The following is a 20,160-nucleotide window of genomic DNA, read 5'->3' as shown; positions in this document are numbered from 1 at the left end:
ATGTAGTGTTAGCCAAAGAAAAAATCCATTAAATCGATTGCTTGTTTAAGTTTTCCGACTCGGGGAATAATTGTAAAAAAAACTCCAAGTTAAATTTTTTATATGTAAGATCAGCGCAAAATTTTAAGTGTTGGAAGTATATAAGATTAACGCTAAATCAAAAGACAAATTATATAAGATCACCGTAAAAATTTAAATGTTGATTTTATTCAAAACCAACGCCACTAAATCAAGCAAGGAAATATGCAAAATTAACGCAATAAACTGAAGGATGGAATTATGTAAGAACTATGCCTAAAAACGCCACAATTATGTTAAATCTACGATTAAAGAACGAATATTATATACGATCTACACTAAAAAATATGATCTATGCTTAAGAACGAACATTATTTATTTTCACGCCTTTAGCGTAGATCTTACATAAATTCAATGCAGTCACGGCCACTCTTACAAAATTTTTGGGGTACTCGTTAGCGTTGACACCTCGCCCCGGAACGCAAAAACACGCTTTGTCCATAATTTGCAGACATTTACTTGACCACCGCAAGCTCATAAACTCCCTATACGATTTTCCCATAACTGTCTAAAATTTGATGATTCATCACCTTTTGATAACAATTTTGAATCAAACGTTATCTCTCTAACTGCCCTCAAGAACAGATGTGAACGATTAAACTAAAAAAGATCAAAGAGTAGTTCATCATTTTGAGAATTCATCAGCTTATAATTCCTCTCAGCCATATTGGTAACTACTAAGCATGAGTTATGTAAATTGTGAAGAATTTACTATCATTATCTCAATTATTACTAATATTGACTTGAATTGAGCAAAATCATTACCACTTTGCTTTAAGTATCAGAGTGATGTAACACAAGCTCAAGTTTTGCAACGACTTCATCAACTGAAACTCTGAAATTGTCAAAACTGAAAGTTCAAGGCAAGTAAGAAAAATTAATGAACTGTATGTAGTCGGTTGTTCAACTGTTGTCAATTTGGTCACGGAAATGTCATTCTTTTTGTCAAGCCTTTGTGAACAAACAACTTTAGATTTACGATAAGGTGTGAAGTCAAATGAGAAAACCGTTAGTAGACTTTCAATGTACACTCATTAATTGACAAAAGTAAAAAAGTAAACGCCCGAGTCAAATTTTTTCGCCCAAAAAAAACTAAGTGTGGGGGCTGGAATGTGAGAATTTTTTGGCTCGCACAAATTGAAATTTTAAATTTTTCAAGTTAAACTGCCCGTTTTTGAAGTAAATTTTGGGCAGCATAATTTTTGCCGTTTCGTTTGACTTTTTTCTCAATGGACGCAACCATTAAAGGTTTAATAGATCCAAATTAAAAAAGCAGACAAGCTACTTAGAAAGAAACTACAGACAGAAGATTGGCTCTTTTTCGTAAGAAGCTGTAAATTCAGATCCAGTTTAAATCTGTTCAACTTATTCACAAAATTTTTGAATTCACAATGCCAAAATATGCTTAAACTGGTGGGGACGCCATAAAAATAGCCTACTCCTTATTATGGGAAAATGGCAAAATTTTATCGAGATTTTCTCTGCAAGTTCATTTGCCGTCTTCCTGGATTTCAATGCAATCAAATTTCTAACGGTTTTTAATCGACTAACACAAACTTAAAGAGAATGGAAATCAGAAAGTTGCGTCAATTTCTTTTGTTAAATAGGCGGTATATAATTTAGTTTTGCGAACTGATGATGACTAAAGAAAACTGTAGCAGTAAAAATATTGGATGTACTCCTCCAACCAATCAAAGACTGAGAAGACACTATTCTCTTATATAAAGCGCATGATTTACTAACTCTAGTCAGTCTAATAGAGTAGTTGCACAATGTGTATACCTCTGACTCCGGTGTTAGCTCTTTTATACATCGTCATAATTGAAGCATACCTTCAGTGTTTCACAGAGTCGGTTAGTCTGAGAGATATAGGTAAGCCTACTTTCGGTGCAGAAACAAGTAGCACCAGCCCTTTATACTTTAAGGCTGTAAAAGGAGACCACTTTGGATCTGCCTTAACTGGTGCCACCAGTGGGTTACCACACTCTAATCATAAATAGAACTTACACAAAACACACTTTTCTCTCTTGAGAAAAAAATTAGAACTCGTTTATATAATTTTATAACTTTTAAAATTCAGAAAACGAGGAATACAACCCTAATAAATAAAAAAAATAATAAAAACAAAACATGAATACTGACAAAATGAGCCGTCACACTGGCCAAACGTCATCAAAATTGGATACATACTCCGAAGAAATACAATTAGCTGTTCTTACACAACAGAACAAACGCCCTCTCCACGAAATTCTACCATTTCAGATTGCACAATATTAACGCCAAGACGAATTAAATCTACTACTAAATACCGCAAAACAACTCAAATACCACTATTTTGCAGTAGAGCAACAGCCTCTCTTCACTTTTCTTGTTTAAAAAAATCTTCAGGTGTACGTAGTTTTTTGGTATCAGGATGTTTTTTTTCAAACAAACGGAAAACGGGTTGGTGCTGAAAATGGTTCTCAAAGATCAATTAGGGTAGTTACATTTGTCAATGAGTGTTTCAAAAAAATAAGTTTATATGGAAAACTGAAGAGGCCAATCTGTAGACACGCTTCATACCAGACAGACAAAGTAACCAGAATTAGGTATGGGGCAAGACAAAAAAAAGTCCGAGTTGTCGCTATGGAACAAACTTAACAGACAAAAATTTGGCATGAACTAGATCAGACAGAACAATTTAATGCATGACTCATGCGGATATTACAACCGAGACTTTGTTCAGTATATGAGATCGGGTCTCTTCGGATCCCGCTGTTCGCGACTCAACACAGTTTTGCCCATAACTGTTTTTGCCCATAACTGTTTTGCCCAAAGCTGCTTGTCGACCTCATTCTGGATCAATGTGTAATTTAAGTTCAAAAAAGTCAATATCTAATTCTATTGTACTGTTACTATTCCCATCGGATATGCACTTAAGATTTCACAAATGTTTATAAACAAGACAGATGAAATTCTAAATAACTGTTTTAATACTAACCATGTTCTTTCTAATTGTAACGCAAAACCATAACATGAGGTCCTGTGAAATTATTTTTTACTTTAAAAACCGTTTTGAAATCTGTCAAGATAAAATTTGGCGTTGCTGATCTAATAACCTTTACGTTAAAAAGTGTAATACATATATATCAAATAGTCTTTCTTTCTTTTGGAGCTGGGCGGCAACAATATTTTTACCCGGATCTGTGTCTCATAATTGTTCAGAAATGAAACCAAAAATTTTCATTTTTTTAATGACCAGAGTTCTGATCATGGACGTTATTAGCCATTTCATGGCAAAATTCACAGTACAGTTTGAACTTAGAGTGAACATAATGAATTTATCTGAATTCAAAATTCAAATCTGAACTTATCATCGACATTATGATTTTTTTTATCTGTTTTTGAGGTGATCAGCATGAAAAATTGCCTGCAAGGTTGAAAGAAAACTCATTAGGCAATTGCAAAAATTAATGCAGCAAAATTATATGGTTAATTAAAAGGGGCAAATGAAAAATTAACTTTCACTGTCACGTTCACATTTGCAGTTCCTCGAACTTTCCCAGTTCACTTTCACACTTCACCTGATTCTAGTCTAGATCTCGTTTCCACTGCAATACATTGGGGGGGGGGGCTGCCAGATTCTTGTATTTCTAAAGACTCCTTAATGAAAAGAATTCAATCCATATTCAGACGCTACGCTTCAAATCATTTTTGTATCAACTCATCCTCAGTTAACAAATATTCGCTTTCAGATCAGACACACAATCTATTGACAGCTTTGCTCAAAAGCTAGCAGGAGGCACTAGACCACCCAGGAAGCAAGAGGGAGTGGGTGCAGGAAGAGAGAGATGGGATCAGAGAGGACCAGAGGGAGGGGGAGGGGCTGATCGACGATGGACATTTGGGAGACCAGATGCACTCTCAACATACCACCCTGTGGAATATTCACGCAAAAAGAGAGCGAGAAACATGTTGTGTGCAAATTTTAAACTATCAGGTCATTATAATTCACAATTCTAAGAAAAAAAATAAAAAATTTAAGAGGACAAGCAAGTCCTGAATTACAATCCAAAGAATTCAATTAACTTTTGACCTGATAACTAACATTTTTAGAGCATCATCAAACTAAGACAGTAATCAGCGCCAATGAACTCCGCTATATGCGCCAAAAGGAACAAAAAATCTAAAAACAGTTAGAAAGTTTCTTTTTCCATGATTTGGTGTTTTAAAAGCACTAAACATTACAAAACTCTATGAAAATATTGACCTAACGCAACCTTAGGATGAGTAGACAGTACAACAATTTTGAGGGAATCAATGCCACAAAAACCTTAAAAAGAAGTATAAAATAAAAAAAATGGAAAAAAAATCAGAATATCTATGAAAGTCAGCTGGCTTCGACTTAAGAGAATCTCAAAATTTCACGCCAAAATCCTTAAAGGTAAGCCGAAATTGGGAGGCAATAAATTGGCCCGTGTAACGAAGCAATAGAAGGCCAATAAGAACTGGTATCTGTTATCTTGTTGAACAGTTGATACGACCACAAGAAAAACAGCAAAACGACGAAAGAATTTTAGTGTCAAATTTTGAAAAGATTTGACACTAAAATTTGACCTTTGAAAAGATTTGACCTTTGTGAACAGTGGCAACTATTTAGATTCAGGTTATTAATAGCCGCACATTATCTGTTCACACATTTTCATGACTTTTCAAGCCAAATTGGAGTAGTGATTTTGGTCACGCCAAAACAGGAAGTGGAGTGAAAAAACGAGTGGTTTTACGGCGTGAAATTTTTTCGCTCTAAATTTAAAGTAGAGTGAGAAAACGGTGTTTGAACAAAAATTGGATTTCTCGCTAGTGGTTTTTTATTTACATGCGGCAATTTTACTTGGATTTTTACTGTTTTTTTCGATTTTTTTGGATCGGTTTTTTTTCTAAATCGTTTTCCCAATCCATTCATAGTCCGGTCTAGGTCTAGTGTTTTGTTTAGTCAAATGAAAATTCTTGGAGTTGTACGTCAGTGTAAGTATTGTCCTGCTATGTTTTTTTATTTAGTCTGACTGATTTTTGTTTCGTCTTACCCTGACTTCTTTTCGTCTTACCCTGACTTGTTCAATGACTTCGGTGACTTCTACTGCTTTGCAGTTAAAATTTGCGTTCGTGACGTATTAAAAATCTGGTGGTCGATCTGTCAATATTTGTCTTTAGTTGTTTCAATTCATTGTAGGCCACAAGCGTCTATCGCGGCTATTTTCCGGCAAAACTGCCGGCTTTGTATTAGCGACCGATGAAGCCTTTCCTAAATAAGACTAACTGATAAGACAGCAAAAACACAACCAAAGTTCGCAAAACTCAAAACTCGCCACTTCTTCTTGATAAAAATAGTGTAACTATCACAGAAAGAAAAAGCTGCACATGGAAACAATTATTCCGATTAACTAAATCCTCATTCGCAGTCCATGAGACCAGCCATTAATGAGGTTAAGTGATAAGACATTAAAAATCCAATAAATACCAACAAAACTCAAAAACTTAAAATAAATTATTTTTTGAAAGCATACAGCGTGTAAGTCAATTGCACAGCAAATTGCACTTCAAAACTACTCGCTTCTTTTCTTCTTTCTTTTTCTAGTCGACCGTGATTGAATCCCGTCTCTAGCACTGAATAGAAAAAAAACACCAAAAGTAGCGGTCAAATTGACGCTCGTGATAAGATTTTCATCTGTAGAACTGAAAATTTGTTCAAACATCAATTTCTCATTCCAATTTTAAGGTAGTTTTAACAGTATCACGTTTCAAACCCACTCGATTTTTTACTCCATTTACTACTTCAGCGGAACTGAATTTGCCACTCACTCACATATTTTCAATTCTCACTCACATGGAAAAATCGAAAAAATTGAGAACGGATCTTAAAAATAAAATCTGAATTTAGTAAACCAACGGAATCCGAATAATTTGGATTAAAGAAAAATTGGATGAGGATCGTTAGCCCTATACAAATGCCACAGCTAATCTTCCCCTCCCACTCCCCACAGACACACACACGCACACACACACATACACACACACACACTAACGATTATCACAGCTGCGCACAGCACACTAAACACATCTTTGTACCTGCGATAGCGTTATAGCTGAATGTAGCAATTATTGGCCTTCACGATCATACCAAATCACATCACGATTACTTAACAGCAACTTCTGTTCATTTATAAAATTTTTCTGCTATACTGTGTGTGACGTCATTTTTCACACTCCTTGAGCGGGAAGAGTTTTGACTTATTTCACTCTCAAAATATTTTTTCAAACCCCTTAAATTGATTCCTGAAAACTTTAATTTTTAATTGGAAGAGCTATGATTTTAGTAGGAAAATTCAATTTATTATATATCAAAATAATTGAAGGTTAATTAAAAGAAAACATAGCAGGACAAATCCTGAGGTACAATTCAAAGAATTTTCATTGACTAAACAAAAAACTAGACCTAGAACGGACTATGAATGGATTGGGAAAACCATTTTAAAAAATCCGATCAAAAAAGAGTCGAAAAAACAGTAAAAAATAAGAGTGAAATTGCCGCATGTGAAAAAAACCACTAGCGAGAAACCGAATTTTTGTTCAAACACCGTTTTCTCACACTACTTTAAATTTAGAGCGAAAAAAATACACGCCGCAAAACCACTCGCTTTTTCACTCCACTTCCTGTTTCGGCGTGACCAAAGTCACTACTCCAATTTGACTTCAAAAATCATGAAAATGTGTGAACAGATCTTTACAAAAAGACAGCGCCGCAATACAATTCAATTTCTTTGAATTGTAAAAATGCTGTCTCAAAGCTAATGACCCATGGAGATGATCGCAGATGTTCTCGGGCAATGTTCCAGTTTTTTTGAAACTAACCTTAGAGAAAGTTCTTATTTATTGCCCTCAGATACTTCACCTCCCATTTACTTCATCAGACAGGTTGTCTTTTTTTCGACGGAGCAGTGATTTTTGGGTTTTTTGTTCAAAAGATAGCCGCGTAATAGGGTTGATAGTGACTCCTTTGGTTCGTTCGTTTCTTCCAATTTTAGTTCTGAAACAGTTTTGGAATTTTTTGAATCGTTTCTGAAAAAAATGTTTTCAACAACTTGTGACCTCAGGTTCACATCAAATGAGCTTTTTGTTCAACATTGATGCTTTTTTAGGACTTTTTTATAACTCATTTTGCAGTGGGATATTTAAAATTGCTTATGTAAGTCAATTTATTCACTAAAAAAAGTTGTTTGCATTCTTTAATCGGAACTAATTTACTCGCGGAAGATATTTTCTCCGTAGTGATTGTTTTAGGCAAATATTTTTCCCTAAGTTATTCGAGGACAGCAGTTACAGAGCGTTCATGAGTTATATATGTATTTTTTCCATCTTGGTTTTTGGTTTCAAGGCAGTGCATCTGTTGACCAAATGACTGAGTCCTATGGTCATAGTTGAATATCTAATTGAAAAGGAGTAAGTAAACGCAAAAAAAAACAAAAATAGGCGAAAGTGTTATTTGGAGTTTAATGATGTTGATTTTTTACAAGGAAATCCTATCGTGTTGAAAAAAGTTGCACTATCATTCTCTCAAAAAGATGCAGACCTGTAGAGAAAAATATTAGAAATTAGTGGTATAAAAGAAAAGAAAAACACTTAGCCTCATAATGAATCACGTATCCATAGCTTAAAATCAATAACAATTTCATAAAACTCTGTTTCGGAAAACAGTAGGCCTCATTGCATAACTTTATTTAACAACAAAGTGACAAAAAGAACAAAAAACCAGGGCAAGGTTGAAATTCGCAAAAGAGAATTGAACAAGATTTCACTAAGGGATTTCAAAAGCTAATGGGTTTCTAAGTAGTATCTTTAGCAACAAAATGTAACCACGAGAACATTAATACTGCATTAGAAACCTGATAATAGCTGTTACTATTGGGAACAAGAAAAATACTTGTCAATTTGAGAACCTGTTAATCTGAGAACAACAAAAAAGATTATAGTCAAAACTATAAAGGTCAAGCAGAAACAATATTAAAGCCAAAATCTTGAAACAAAAAATAAGAACAGCAAACAATTTACTTGATTTGACTGGAAAGCAATTGGGACTGTAATTCTGGAGACTAGACTAGAAGTCCAGATAGTGTTCACAGAGAACAATAAGGACGAGGCAAAATTTGCGAATAAATTTTAGCGAAAACAAAAATTTCAATGTCATTGTCGTACACAAACAGATTTGGTAATGTATCTTGAGACTCAAGTTAGTTTTCACCTTTCAGAAAATATTTTCGCTTGGCGTGTTTGCTTCACTAAATTTAGCAGAGATATTAGCTGGGCAAATCTTCTCACTGAATCTTGCCTACTAAATTTGCGAGTGAAGATGACTAGAATTGGTGAAAGAAATTGGTCAACTGTACGCGGGAAGCAAAAGTAAGAGATTAAAATTCAGCAGCCACTGAAATTCATAAACAAATAATGATACCCAATGCGGGAATATAAACAGCAGACATTGGGTTGAACAAGATATATTAACTTAGGGTGCAAATGAACCTGACATGACTTCCTGATAACTGAACTTCAAATAAAATAAGTACATCTTTTATTAATTTTACTGCACTATATTACTCATATGAATTAGCTTGTACAACAGTCATAAAAAGCAGAAGTTATTGACACCAATTAATAAAAACTTATGACTCGTTACCAAGCCTGAAATTCCCATCATTCATGAGATTTAGTGGTATAGTGACATCACCACAAAAGCAAAATTAAAAACGAGCAAAATGAACATAAACGGTTTTGAGACCAAATTATCAGTTATCTGCTGAATACAATATATAAATTTTTTAAGCATAGGAAGGATGCTGATAGTGCCTTTCAGGGATTAAAAATACACGCACAGCTCAAGAATTCAGCAAAATTTTACAAGACCCTGAAGTGTGAACTAAAAACATAAGTATGTTGAAAAAAAAATTTTAGTTTCTTTTATTCGTTTCTAAACCGTCAATGTGATTTTTTTAATGAATAAAAGTGCCATGTTAACAAAAATTGTAAAAAAAGAGGGAAAAAAACGGGAAAAAAATTTGATATACGTTATCAAGGCTCAAAGAGTCAAAGACATAAACATCAGTCGCTATACATTGATTGATTCAATCGATAGCATCCATCCACCATTAGAACAAATGAGAAAAATCAGGAGAACAAGCAGCAAGAATAGCCGTCAAATTAATGCAAATGAAACATATATATCTGAAATCAAGATCTTTGTTTGGAAAAACTTTCTCTTTTTCACTTTAAAAGCATTTTGAAAAAGTTTTTTAAGTTCCTATTATACATTCTTTTGCTCCCTTTGCTGTTCTAATCCTATCAAATTCCATTGTTTCAATTTGACTCCTCATTGAAGTTAGAAAGTTGTATAAAATATTAAGATCTTAAAGAAAGCTTGGCTTGCCAAGATATTCTAAAAAGGGGCAATGAGTCTAAAAAACCCTCTTCCGTCTCATGGTTACTATCAAAACTTATCTGGGCAAAAATCTGTTGGAAATTGGAGTCGTTTCTATTAAAGCCCTCCCTCCCTCCATCCCTCCATCCCTCCACCACCCCACCCCCCCCCCCCCCCACGAAATTATAGACCCCATTATGCCCTACCGCTATAAGTTAGCTTACCACTAATGGGGAGACTAAAGATTAAAGAAAATTGAGGTGGAATACCAAATGTGGACAAAATTTTCAACTTCTCTCTTTAGCTCCTCGAAAAAGACGAAATTCGAAAAAGCTTTTTCTTGATAAAATATTTGACGCTCGATGGGCTTTCTAATGAGATCACTCATGTCGTTTTATTTCAAATATATCAAAACGCGAAAATTGACTGAACAAAAAAAGTTGAGCAGATACTTTTTCCCTAAGTGAGGTCGGAAGAATTGGCCGCAGTTCCACTAAACTTCCTGTCGACTATCATTTGATAAGACACCTGAAACTGAAACGAAGAAATTGAATTTCCACTATGGTTATTTCACCCAATGCCATTTTACCCAATGCCATTTTACCCAGTGCCATTTTACCCAATGCCAACTTGCACAATGATCTTTGATCTTTTCGTTCCATGATGCGAGATTCTGTTATAAATTTTTCATATTAATTTGTCGTCTTTTGATTATCTATGGTGTGTGGTCGGGATGCGTTTCACTCGGCCTCTCCGTGGTCGAAATCTCCCTGACGAGGGGGGGGGGGGGGGGGGGGGGGAGGGAGGTGGCAACTACGGATAGACACCCTCGTTACGATAGTTTGTAAGTATTTTTCAAAAAATGCGTATTTCAAATATTGAGTTTATAGAGTACGGGAAATAATCAGCTTTAAATCCCTTTTCATGGCTTTCTGCTCTGCACCCTATTTGGCTCCACGAGCAACATTCTATTTTCCCATATATCTTAATGCTCAAAAAAGCGTAAACACAATCCAAGACGATCTTGCCCTTGTATTAGGATAATAAAACGGGATTGGCTGCAAATTGGAGTAAATTTACTCGCCTCTTAAATTTGCCAATATGGACATAGCACGGAAGAATTTTTTTTAATTAACAGGAATGTAAGTTAAGCAAATCTTAGTATGGTTTAAGCTTTGTTAAATTAATGTATATTCAGAGCCTAAACTGTTAGTACTCAATTGACCCATAAACAAAGCCTAATCAGGTAAAAAAAAGTACTTCGGATATTGATTTTCTGTTGGAAATAAAACTATCGGTCATGACAAGTCGGTCCATCCTAGAACCGGATGAGACTGAACTGGACTTATAAAGCGTCATGAACTTATTATTTACAGGTTAATGGCAGCATATATTCAGAATGCATTTTTTTAATATCCAGACCGTTTTCAAGCTCCGCCAAACAAAGCTTAGTTTAATTTGAAATATATTTATATTAAACTGTGCTTCATAGTGAACTCAGAGAATATATATTCAAATATTTTAATATATTGTAATAACCCAGCTTGTGGTATATCAAGCTAACAAAGTTATGCTGCTTCAGCAGAGCTTTGGTGCAACGGTAGCATGCCTGGGCGAGGTTCTGGAGATAGTAGGTTCGAGTCATCAAAGCTCTAACTCTTTAGCAGTATATGGAGTTAGTTGTTAGTTGTTAGTACTGGGCACTGTAAAAATCCAAAACCAAATTGCAATGGTTGTGCTGAGTTTTTCTGAGATAGTGCATATTCATGTTACAGCGCCAATGTGGGCAGCTCTGGTGTTGATGTTTATGGATACTTTGATGTTCATGTATGTGTCTGTGCAAATATGGGGTTTCTACTCAGATGGCGCGGACAATTTCAGAGTCTACGGAAGTCCTCCCTGTTAGAACAAAATAATACATGCCTCCTCTACCGCTCTCAATTTAGCAAAATTATATTTTTGCAAAAATTGAACTAAGAAATTTTTGCTGAATGAGAACGGGAAAAGCATTCTAATTTTAATCCTAAATTTTCAACATTTAAATATTTGTCGTTACATAGTTGCAATTTCACGTAAATTATTGATAGGAAAAGTACCTCATAAGGAAGTTTTCATTTGTTCACATCGTTAGATTTTGAAAAGAAAACAATTTAGGATTTCAAATTAAGAAACACTAAGATCATTAATAGGGGCGCATTTCATGCGGTAATATTGAAGATTTTTTTTGAAATTAGTGAAGCCGTGCGGCACCTTGGAAGTCTGAAAAAAGAACTGTAGTAAGATTTGGTAAAGTCTTCCACGGCCCTAAAACGATTTCCAAGGTACAATATTCAGCCCGTATTCAGAATATTAAATTGTCCCACTAAGGCCTCACCAATTTCGTAATATTGTTTTACGAGTAAAAATATTGTTTTACTTGTAAAAAGGTTCAGACAACTGTCGAAAAATCTCAAGCCATGTGAACAGAAGAGGTAGAAATTATTATATCTCAATATATGTTATAACTTCAGTCTTTTCTGTTTCTAGCGTGATGGATTTTGCGTCTGGACTATAAGTGTAAAACACATCAGAACTGCTGAGAAGACATTAAATTAAGGTGTAAAGGCAGTTTTGGATAGTTTGGGGCTCTCTACTTGGCTCTTCTCCACCACCGCCCCCCCTTCCGTCCATCCCTAACCCTGCTCACTCTACCCCATCCCCTTGAGATCTCATTCAGCTCGTCCCAACCCCCCCCCTCTCTAACCACCCTCTCCCGGTTCAACCCCCCCCCCCTTAGTTTTTATCCCTCAACCCCAGCTGTACACGACCAACTCGAGCCCCTCGCCCGTCGTCTGAGTGTAATTCACCCGACGTTGATCGGTTGTGTTTTTTTAGCTCCTCCTTTTCATTCCGGGCTTGGGGCTCTCATTAGTGGTGTTGCTTTAATATCTGTAACTGAATTGAGCCCGAGCTGACAATAAAAACTTTACCTATTAGAAGTTTTCAAACAAAACATAGGCCGGGAAGATCTTCAAAAATGAATGTTTAGAATCAATATGTGCCAATTGGGGATCAGAATGATATCTAACGAAATCTTGCAAGTTTCCTGAAAAACTTTAACTCGTGAGGCAAATGTTAATTTTTTTTTTTAAAAAAATTGCAAAATCACTTTTTTTCTTACAATATGGATGACGAAATTCCATATTTTTCTCGCAGAGTTCTGATTCCATTTGGCTCATTGATTGTGAATTTGTTTCAATTAAGGAAGAATTTAGTCATTGAGAAATGTAGTCTCTTATTCATTTGCACATTAGCTGTAGCTGTCCCGAAACAACAATTGCCGTACATTTTTGATCAAAATATTTTTAGTATCTTTGGAACAGAACTGTTTTCTGATTTGTTTCTACAGAAAAGCAAATCCAGGAGGTTGGTAGCAGAGCAAATCAGCGCTGAATCAGTCTAAAGACATTCTGTTTTTTAGGATGGCCGGTACTCTGTTCATGTCACTTTTTACACTGGCCAGTCTGATTATTGAATTAAGTTTACTTCATGAAAAATAATATGTTTAGCTTAACTCCCGCCAACAAGGTTTGCTTTATATGCGATTCGAACATCCGCGTGGGTACTTGTGACATTTAATTTGCGTAGCAAGTCGTAACCACTGAGCTAAATGGGCTCCGAGGTAATTGCCTACAACCCAGCTTATATATAAATAGTGTGTATACTACTATAGTAATTACCAGTTATAAGCTACAAAGTTATGACTTTCTGCTGCTCAGACTTAATTTTGGGGAATGAGTAATTATCAGACTATACAGGATAAGTTTAGCCTGGGTGAACTCTATGACCTCAATATTATCATAATGAAGAAATACTGCACATGAAGAAAATTAAAATATTCTGGAGATACCATGTTTCAGAACTGACTTAAGTGTTTGTTCTTGAAATGTGCTGGTTCAGCGCTGAAACGCTCTGCGACTCAAGTCCGGGATGAATTAGTACACATTTAGAAAAGCATTACTCAAAACAGTGACAATAATTTTCAGTAGAAAAAAAAGGATATTGTCAGAATCAGTCGCCTAATTAATACTCTTTTGGATGCAAAAAGTAACTTAAACAAGAGGAGAGCAAATGCAGTGTGAGTCTCATTATTAATTAGAAAAAGATTTAGCCCCGTGTCAAGCATAATCTTTTTCGGCCCAAGATTTTTTTTGCAAAAACGTGTTTTTTTGAAAAAAAAAGCTTCTACTCAACATGATCTTAAGAAAGTTGTTTTTTAAAGAATTGACTCAGTTTTACTTCTAATCAAAGTTACTTTCAATGCTTGAGTTGGAAAAAAAAATTTTGAAAAAAGTCGCAACAGCCAAAAATACTATTTATTATTCTAAGTTATAAAAACAAATTTTAGTCATTCCACAGTTTTTCTGTAAACAATAACCTGGACGAAGAATAGCCAAAAAATGATGGAAAAGAGCAAAATAAATATTCTATTTTTTTCTTTAAGACATTAAAAATTATTAAATTCTAGAATTTTGCTGATTTTGATATTTGAAAAAAATACTCGTAAAGCTGCTTCTTAAAAGTACCCTACCCTAAATACAACCCGAGACGAAAAGTGATCTGGACTTCAAGAAAGTGAATGCTGTGATTTAAATACGTAAATTTAAATTCTTTACAATTATTGAAAAGCCACCCCTGAACTATTTTTTATATGATTTTAAAAGGAAAGGGGTATCTTTCTGTTTTCAATTATTGTCAAGATTTTCACTTTTTGTATCACATTTGATGCTTTCATTTGACGTTGGTATTGTTGCTTACAGCATGGTACTGTAACAACACGATTTTAAGATTGCTGGACTACCCGAATCAATTTCCTTTTAAAGAAAGTGGCTGCCACTAACAGGCAGTTAAAAAACTTAAGCATTAGTAAGTGTAGCCCATTTTTTGGCATTAATTTAGAAAAATGGGAAACACGCTACTAAAATTAATTAACTTACTCTAAACTTTGCTAACGGTAGACAATTTTGGGGTCTTTCCCATTATAGCCCCCCCCCCATTATGGCATAATTACCATGATGGGGGGCTGGCTGGCTATACGCTATCTGACCACTAAGGTGGGGGGGGGGGGGCTATAATGGGAAAGACCCCCAGTTTCGCACTGTTTTGTTTAGACATAACGAAGCTGGTGACATTTGGTGTGTTTGCAATCTGTATGAACACAGTGAGGACCCTGGACAAGGAGGGAGGGGACGAGTACTGCTCCACGTGCTATGCTCTCACTCCACAATACATGACAGCCAAATGTAAATGATCTCTCCAATTTGAATGCGGTTGATGATTCGCATAAATATGGCCTACAAATGTCATATTATGTCAAAAATTTCCTTTCGTTTGCTATCTTTTTACCTTATCATTTATTCCATACTTACAACGAAAGTTCGAAATTTTGAACCCGATTAAAATGCTCGGTAAATTGGTTCTCAAAAAACGGTTTAACAATGTACGATGAAAGCAAAATGAGTTTGATCGCTCACATTTTAATATTAGGTTTAATTGTGGACAAAAACTTCTCACATGTCTCTAATCTAATAGAATGAGATTTTGTGGCGTAAAATTTAAGATTAAAAACTAAACTTTATAATAAAAACAGCTGCTTGTTTTTCTATCTATGCCAAAACTGTCGTAGAATACGAAATTTTGATATACGGTTCTTCTCATAAAACACATCGCCCAAAATTACTTCACTTGCAAAACAGAATTTATGGTCTAATAAGTTTTTAAAAAACCGATTAAACTTGACATTTTGTAACTAAATATGCATACCTTTCATTTCTTTCATTTCCCGGGACGAGGAATGGTTAAGTTGTACGAGCTTGCAAGTTTCTGACAGAAACCTATAAAGCGATGCATCGCCTTGCAAGATTTTCTTCCAAAAATTTGCAAGTTCCTAGATGTTAACCATTCGACATACAAGTTCTTATAAGTAAAATATTCGACTTGAAAGTCTCTTGAAAGTCAACCATTCAACTCGCAGGGTTCATACAGGTTAAACAGTTGACTTACATAATTTCTTACATAAGTTCTTTGAATATAAGTTGTTAACAGATATTGTAGGAAAAAACAATAAAACGTTGCAAAATATTATTGTAAACAGATGCTTCAAAAGTATAGAATCTGGAAAAAGTGTGAATCGCAATTATAAAATAAAAATTGTTTAAAAAACGAAGGGTCACAAAATTATTTTGAGAAAATGCTGACATATGAATTTGAAACATCAATCAAACTCAAAAAGTTATAAAATTTTAGGAATAATAATAAAAAAGCAATCATGAAGAAGCCAATTGAGACCTACCGTTTGTTAATTGTGTTGCAAAAGGACCTTGAGAGTTGATAAAATTGAGAAGTAAACATTTTTTCAACTTAGGCTGCGTTGTAATATGTTACCCAAATTGAGCAATTAACTCTCACCCGCTTTCTACGGTAAATGACTGAGTGTCGAATTGAATTTACCAATAAGAGTCGAGCTCAACCGGAACAAACTTGCAAGAAAATACAAGTTAGCTACTTGCAAGTTCATACAAGTTTACCATTCGACTTGCAAGTTCCTACAAGTTAACAATTCGACTTGCAAGTTCCTACAAGTTAACAATTCGACATTCAAGTTCTTACAAGTTAACCATTAGGTCTCGACCCGGGTTAAATCTTTTTTGAGGTAATTAAAGAAATATTTAAAGAGATTGTAGGATATATCTATGTAATCTATTTAACGATGACAAAATATACCTCACAGTAGTAACAAACCTATACACCTGAACTCACTTTTTGGCTCTTTTTACCCAAACATGTTCGATCATGCGCGCGGATGGAAAGTTCTTGGCAATTATTCCCTTTTAGTTTAGGATTGTTGCCTGAAAATGTAAAAGACTTACCTTTTTGAACAGGACATGTTGGCTTGCCTCTTTTATAAGTAATATAAACACACTGTGGAGAATACTGTCTGTAAACCCGGCAAATACCTAAGGGCTTTAAATCCACTCTATATTTGTCACGAACACTTTTGCGTAGAACACTTTCTAATGTGAATAAACTATATATTGGTATTGCGTAATCAGGGTTAATTCCTGCATACGCATCTTTGAAGCACACAACTTTATAAGTTTATAAGGGATATTTAAACCCTGTGAAGAAGATTGTTTGTATACAAACGTTTGCGGGCTATAAATCCAGTGAACACTTTTGCGCAGTAGCAGAAATCTGGGTGTCTAATTTGAATAATCTATGTATCGGTATGCAGTCTCACGTTGAAGATTTTGTTTTTTAACTACATGTGAAACGTCTGGGTAGGAAGCGTTCTGATGAAATTATTACCTAAGGGCTATTTTTAGAACACAAACTCAAACTCGAACTCGAACTCGAACTCGTCTGGCTCAGACTGTTAATAGACTTCCCTTTCATTTATTACACAATAAGCCATATCGTTCAGACGTATTACATTTTGACGAAATTCGTATCCGAAAACAACAAGTTCGAACACGATAAAAGGAAGTAATTGATTCTTCAATAGAATTTATAAAAAAGGAACAAAAAAAGCATTCTGAAAGATAATAATTTACTGAAACTTTGACCTCATCAACTGTTGTTTTGTCCGGCAAAGACCAATTGACAGGGAAGACAATCTTCGATTAGAAAGAACACAAGTTGAGAGTAACTTCCTGCAATTTAAATCAGGTTAATTCATCATTTGAAAAGAAATCATTGTTTGAAGTTATACTAAGAAGTTAGGTCCTTGAGGAATCCGAAAAGTATAGAAACATCTTTTTTTTTAGTTTTGAAGGATCTATCAGAAAAACGAGTAGTGTCAAGAAGAACATTTGGGTGTAACAACATCTTGTCACCTTAGTTGCAGAGAATACAATTACACAAAAGACGGAATAAACCTTGTTTGAATTCCGAGCACTTCAAAAAAAATTGGCATAAGGAAGCAAAAAAGAACATCTGGAAACCAGAGGAACAGAATTTTGTTTGTCTATCATCAGAGCGCATCAAGAAACCCTAAGCAAGAGTAGTGGTTCAAAACAGAAAACTTGTGCAAAGTAAGTTAAAAAACTTCTTTTGTGTTCATGTAGCTCATCCATCGTTTCAACCTATATAACTCATCCACGGATCAAAACAAGGTAGTCGGAAAACATCAATTTTGCTCACATAACATATGTATGAGTCATCAAAGGTTAATTGTACATCATTTTTTTTCCTCTTATTGTACAGGTCCTAGAGAAAAGTTTCTTAAGTAAAAGTTGTTCCATTAGTAAAAACTAACACAAATATACTTTAAAAACATCACTTTTGCTCATATAACATATGTATGAGTCATCAAAGGTCAATTGTACATCATTTTTTTCCTCTTAATGTACAAGTCCTAGAGAAAAATTTCTTAAGGAAAAGTTGTCCCATTAGTGAAAACTAACACAAATATACTTTAAAAAACATCAATTTTGCTCACATAACATATGTATGAGTCATCAAAGGTCAATTGTACATCATTTTTTTCCTCTTAATGTACAAGTCCTAGAGAAAAATTTCTTATGGAAAAGTTGTTCCATTAGTGAAAACTAACACAAAACTACTTTAAAAAACATCAATTTTGCTCACATAACATATGTATGAGTCATCAAAGGTCAATTGTACATCATTTTTCTCCTCTTAATGTACAAGTCCTAGAGGAAAAATTCTTAAGGAAAAGTTGTTCCATTAGTGAAAACTAACACAAAATTACTTTAAAAAACATCAATTTTGCTCACAAAACATATGTATGAGTCATCAAAGGTCAATTGTACATCATTTTTTTCCTCTTAATGTACAAGTCCTAGATAAAAATTTCTCAAGGAAAAGTTGTCCCATTAGTGAAAACTAACACAAAACTACTTTAAAAAACATCAATTTTTGCTCACATAACATATGTATGAGTCATCAAAGGTCAATTGTACATCATTTTTTTCCTCTTAATGTACAAGTCCTAGAGGAAAAATTCTTAAGGAAAAGTTGTTCCATTAGTGAAAACTAACACAAAATTACTTTAAAAAACATCAATTTTGCTCACAAAACATATTTATGAGTCATCAAAGGTCAATTGTACATCATTTTTTCCCTCTTAATGTACAAGTCCTAGATAAAAATTTCTCAAGGAAAAGTTGTCCCATTAGTGAAAACTAACACAAAACTACTTTAAAAAACATCAATTTTTGCTCACATAACATATGTATGAGTCATCAAAGGTCAATTGTACATCATTTTTTTCCTCTTAATGTACAAGTCCTAGAGGAAAAATTCTTAAGGAAAAGTTGTTCCATTAGTGAAAACTAACACAAAATTACTTTAAAAAACATCAATTTTGCTCACAAAACATATGTATGAGTCATCAAAGGTCAATTGTACATAATTTTTTTCCTCTTAATGTACAAGTACTAGAGGAAAAATTCTTAAGGAAAAGTTGTTCCATTAGTGAAAACTAACACAAAATTACTTTAAAAAACATCAATTTTGCTCACAAAACATATGTATGAGTCATCAAAGGTCAATTGTACATCATTTTTTTCCTCTTAATGTACAAGTCCTAGAGAAAAATTTCTTAAGGAAAAGTTGTCCCATTAGTGGAAACCAACAAAAAACTACTTTAAAAAACATCAATTTTGCTCACATAACTTATGTATGAGTCATCAAAGGTCAATTGTACATCATTTTTTTCCTCTTAATGTACAAGTCCTAGAGAAAAATTTCTTAAGGAAAAGTTGTCCCATTAGTGAAAACTAACACAAAATTACTTTAAAAAACATCAATTTTGCTCACAAAACAATCGAGGATCTCTTTCAAGATCAGTGGCTTCAATTGCGAGATCAAGTGCTCCAGAATGTCTCACGCTTTACCTTCAAGACATTCTAAATTTTCGCCGAAAATTTTGAATGTCTTGAAGGTAAAGCGTGAGACATTCTGGAGCACTTGATCTCGCAATTGAAGCCACTGATCTTGAAAGAGATCCTCGATTGTTTTGTGAGCAAAATTGATGTTTTTTAAAGTAATTTTGTGTTAGTTTTCACTAATGGGACAACTTTTCCTTAAGAAATTTTTCTCTAGGACTTGTACATTAAGAGGGAAAAAATGATGTACAATTGACCTTTGATGACTCATACATATGTTATGTGAGCAAAGTTGATGTTTTTTAAAGTAGTTTTGTGTTAGTTTTCACTAATGGAACAATTTTCTTTAAGAAATTTTTCTCTAGGACTTGTACATTAAGAGGAAAAAAATGATGTACAATTGACCTTTGATGACTCATACATATGTTATGTGAGCAAAATTGATGTTTTTTAAAGTTGTTTTGTGTTAGTTTTCACTAATGGGACAACTTTTCCTTAAGAAATTTTTCTCTAGGAATTGTACATTAAGAGGAAAAAAATGATGTACAATTGACCTTTGATGACTCATACATATGTTTTGTGAGCAAAATTGATGTTTTTTAAAGTAATTTTGTGTTAGTTTTCACTAATGGAACAACTTTTCTTTAAGAATTTTTCCTCTAGTACTTGTACATTAAGAGGAAAAAAATGATGTACAATTGACCTTTGATGACTCATACATATGTTTTGTGAGCAAAATTGATGTTT

General features: G+C 34.2%; 1 protein-coding gene across 1 annotated transcript in view; it reads left to right on the top strand.

Moving 5' to 3' along the window:
• The first annotated feature begins 989 nt into the window (after positions 1-989).
• Positions 990-20,160, top strand: part of LOC142341186 (uncharacterized) — a 49,442-nt gene continuing 30,271 nt past the window's right edge. Inside the window, exons 1-4 of the mRNA XM_075392100.1 lie at positions 990-1,086; positions 3,813-4,057; positions 11,299-11,424; positions 14,674-14,805. Coding sequence (XP_075248215.1) covers positions 1,076-1,086; positions 3,813-4,057; positions 11,299-11,424; positions 14,674-14,805 — 514 coding nt within the window. The 5' untranslated portion in view covers positions 990-1,075. The remainder of the gene's footprint in view (positions 1,087-3,812; positions 4,058-11,298; positions 11,425-14,673; positions 14,806-20,160) is intronic.

This window comes from Convolutriloba macropyga, chromosome 6 (genome assembly GCF_964194025.1).
Source record: "Convolutriloba macropyga chromosome 6, txConMacr16.3, whole genome shotgun sequence".
Taxonomy (NCBI): domain Eukaryota; kingdom Metazoa; phylum Xenacoelomorpha; order Acoela; family Convolutidae; genus Convolutriloba; species Convolutriloba macropyga.
This window is presented reverse-complemented; position numbering and strand designations above follow the sequence as displayed.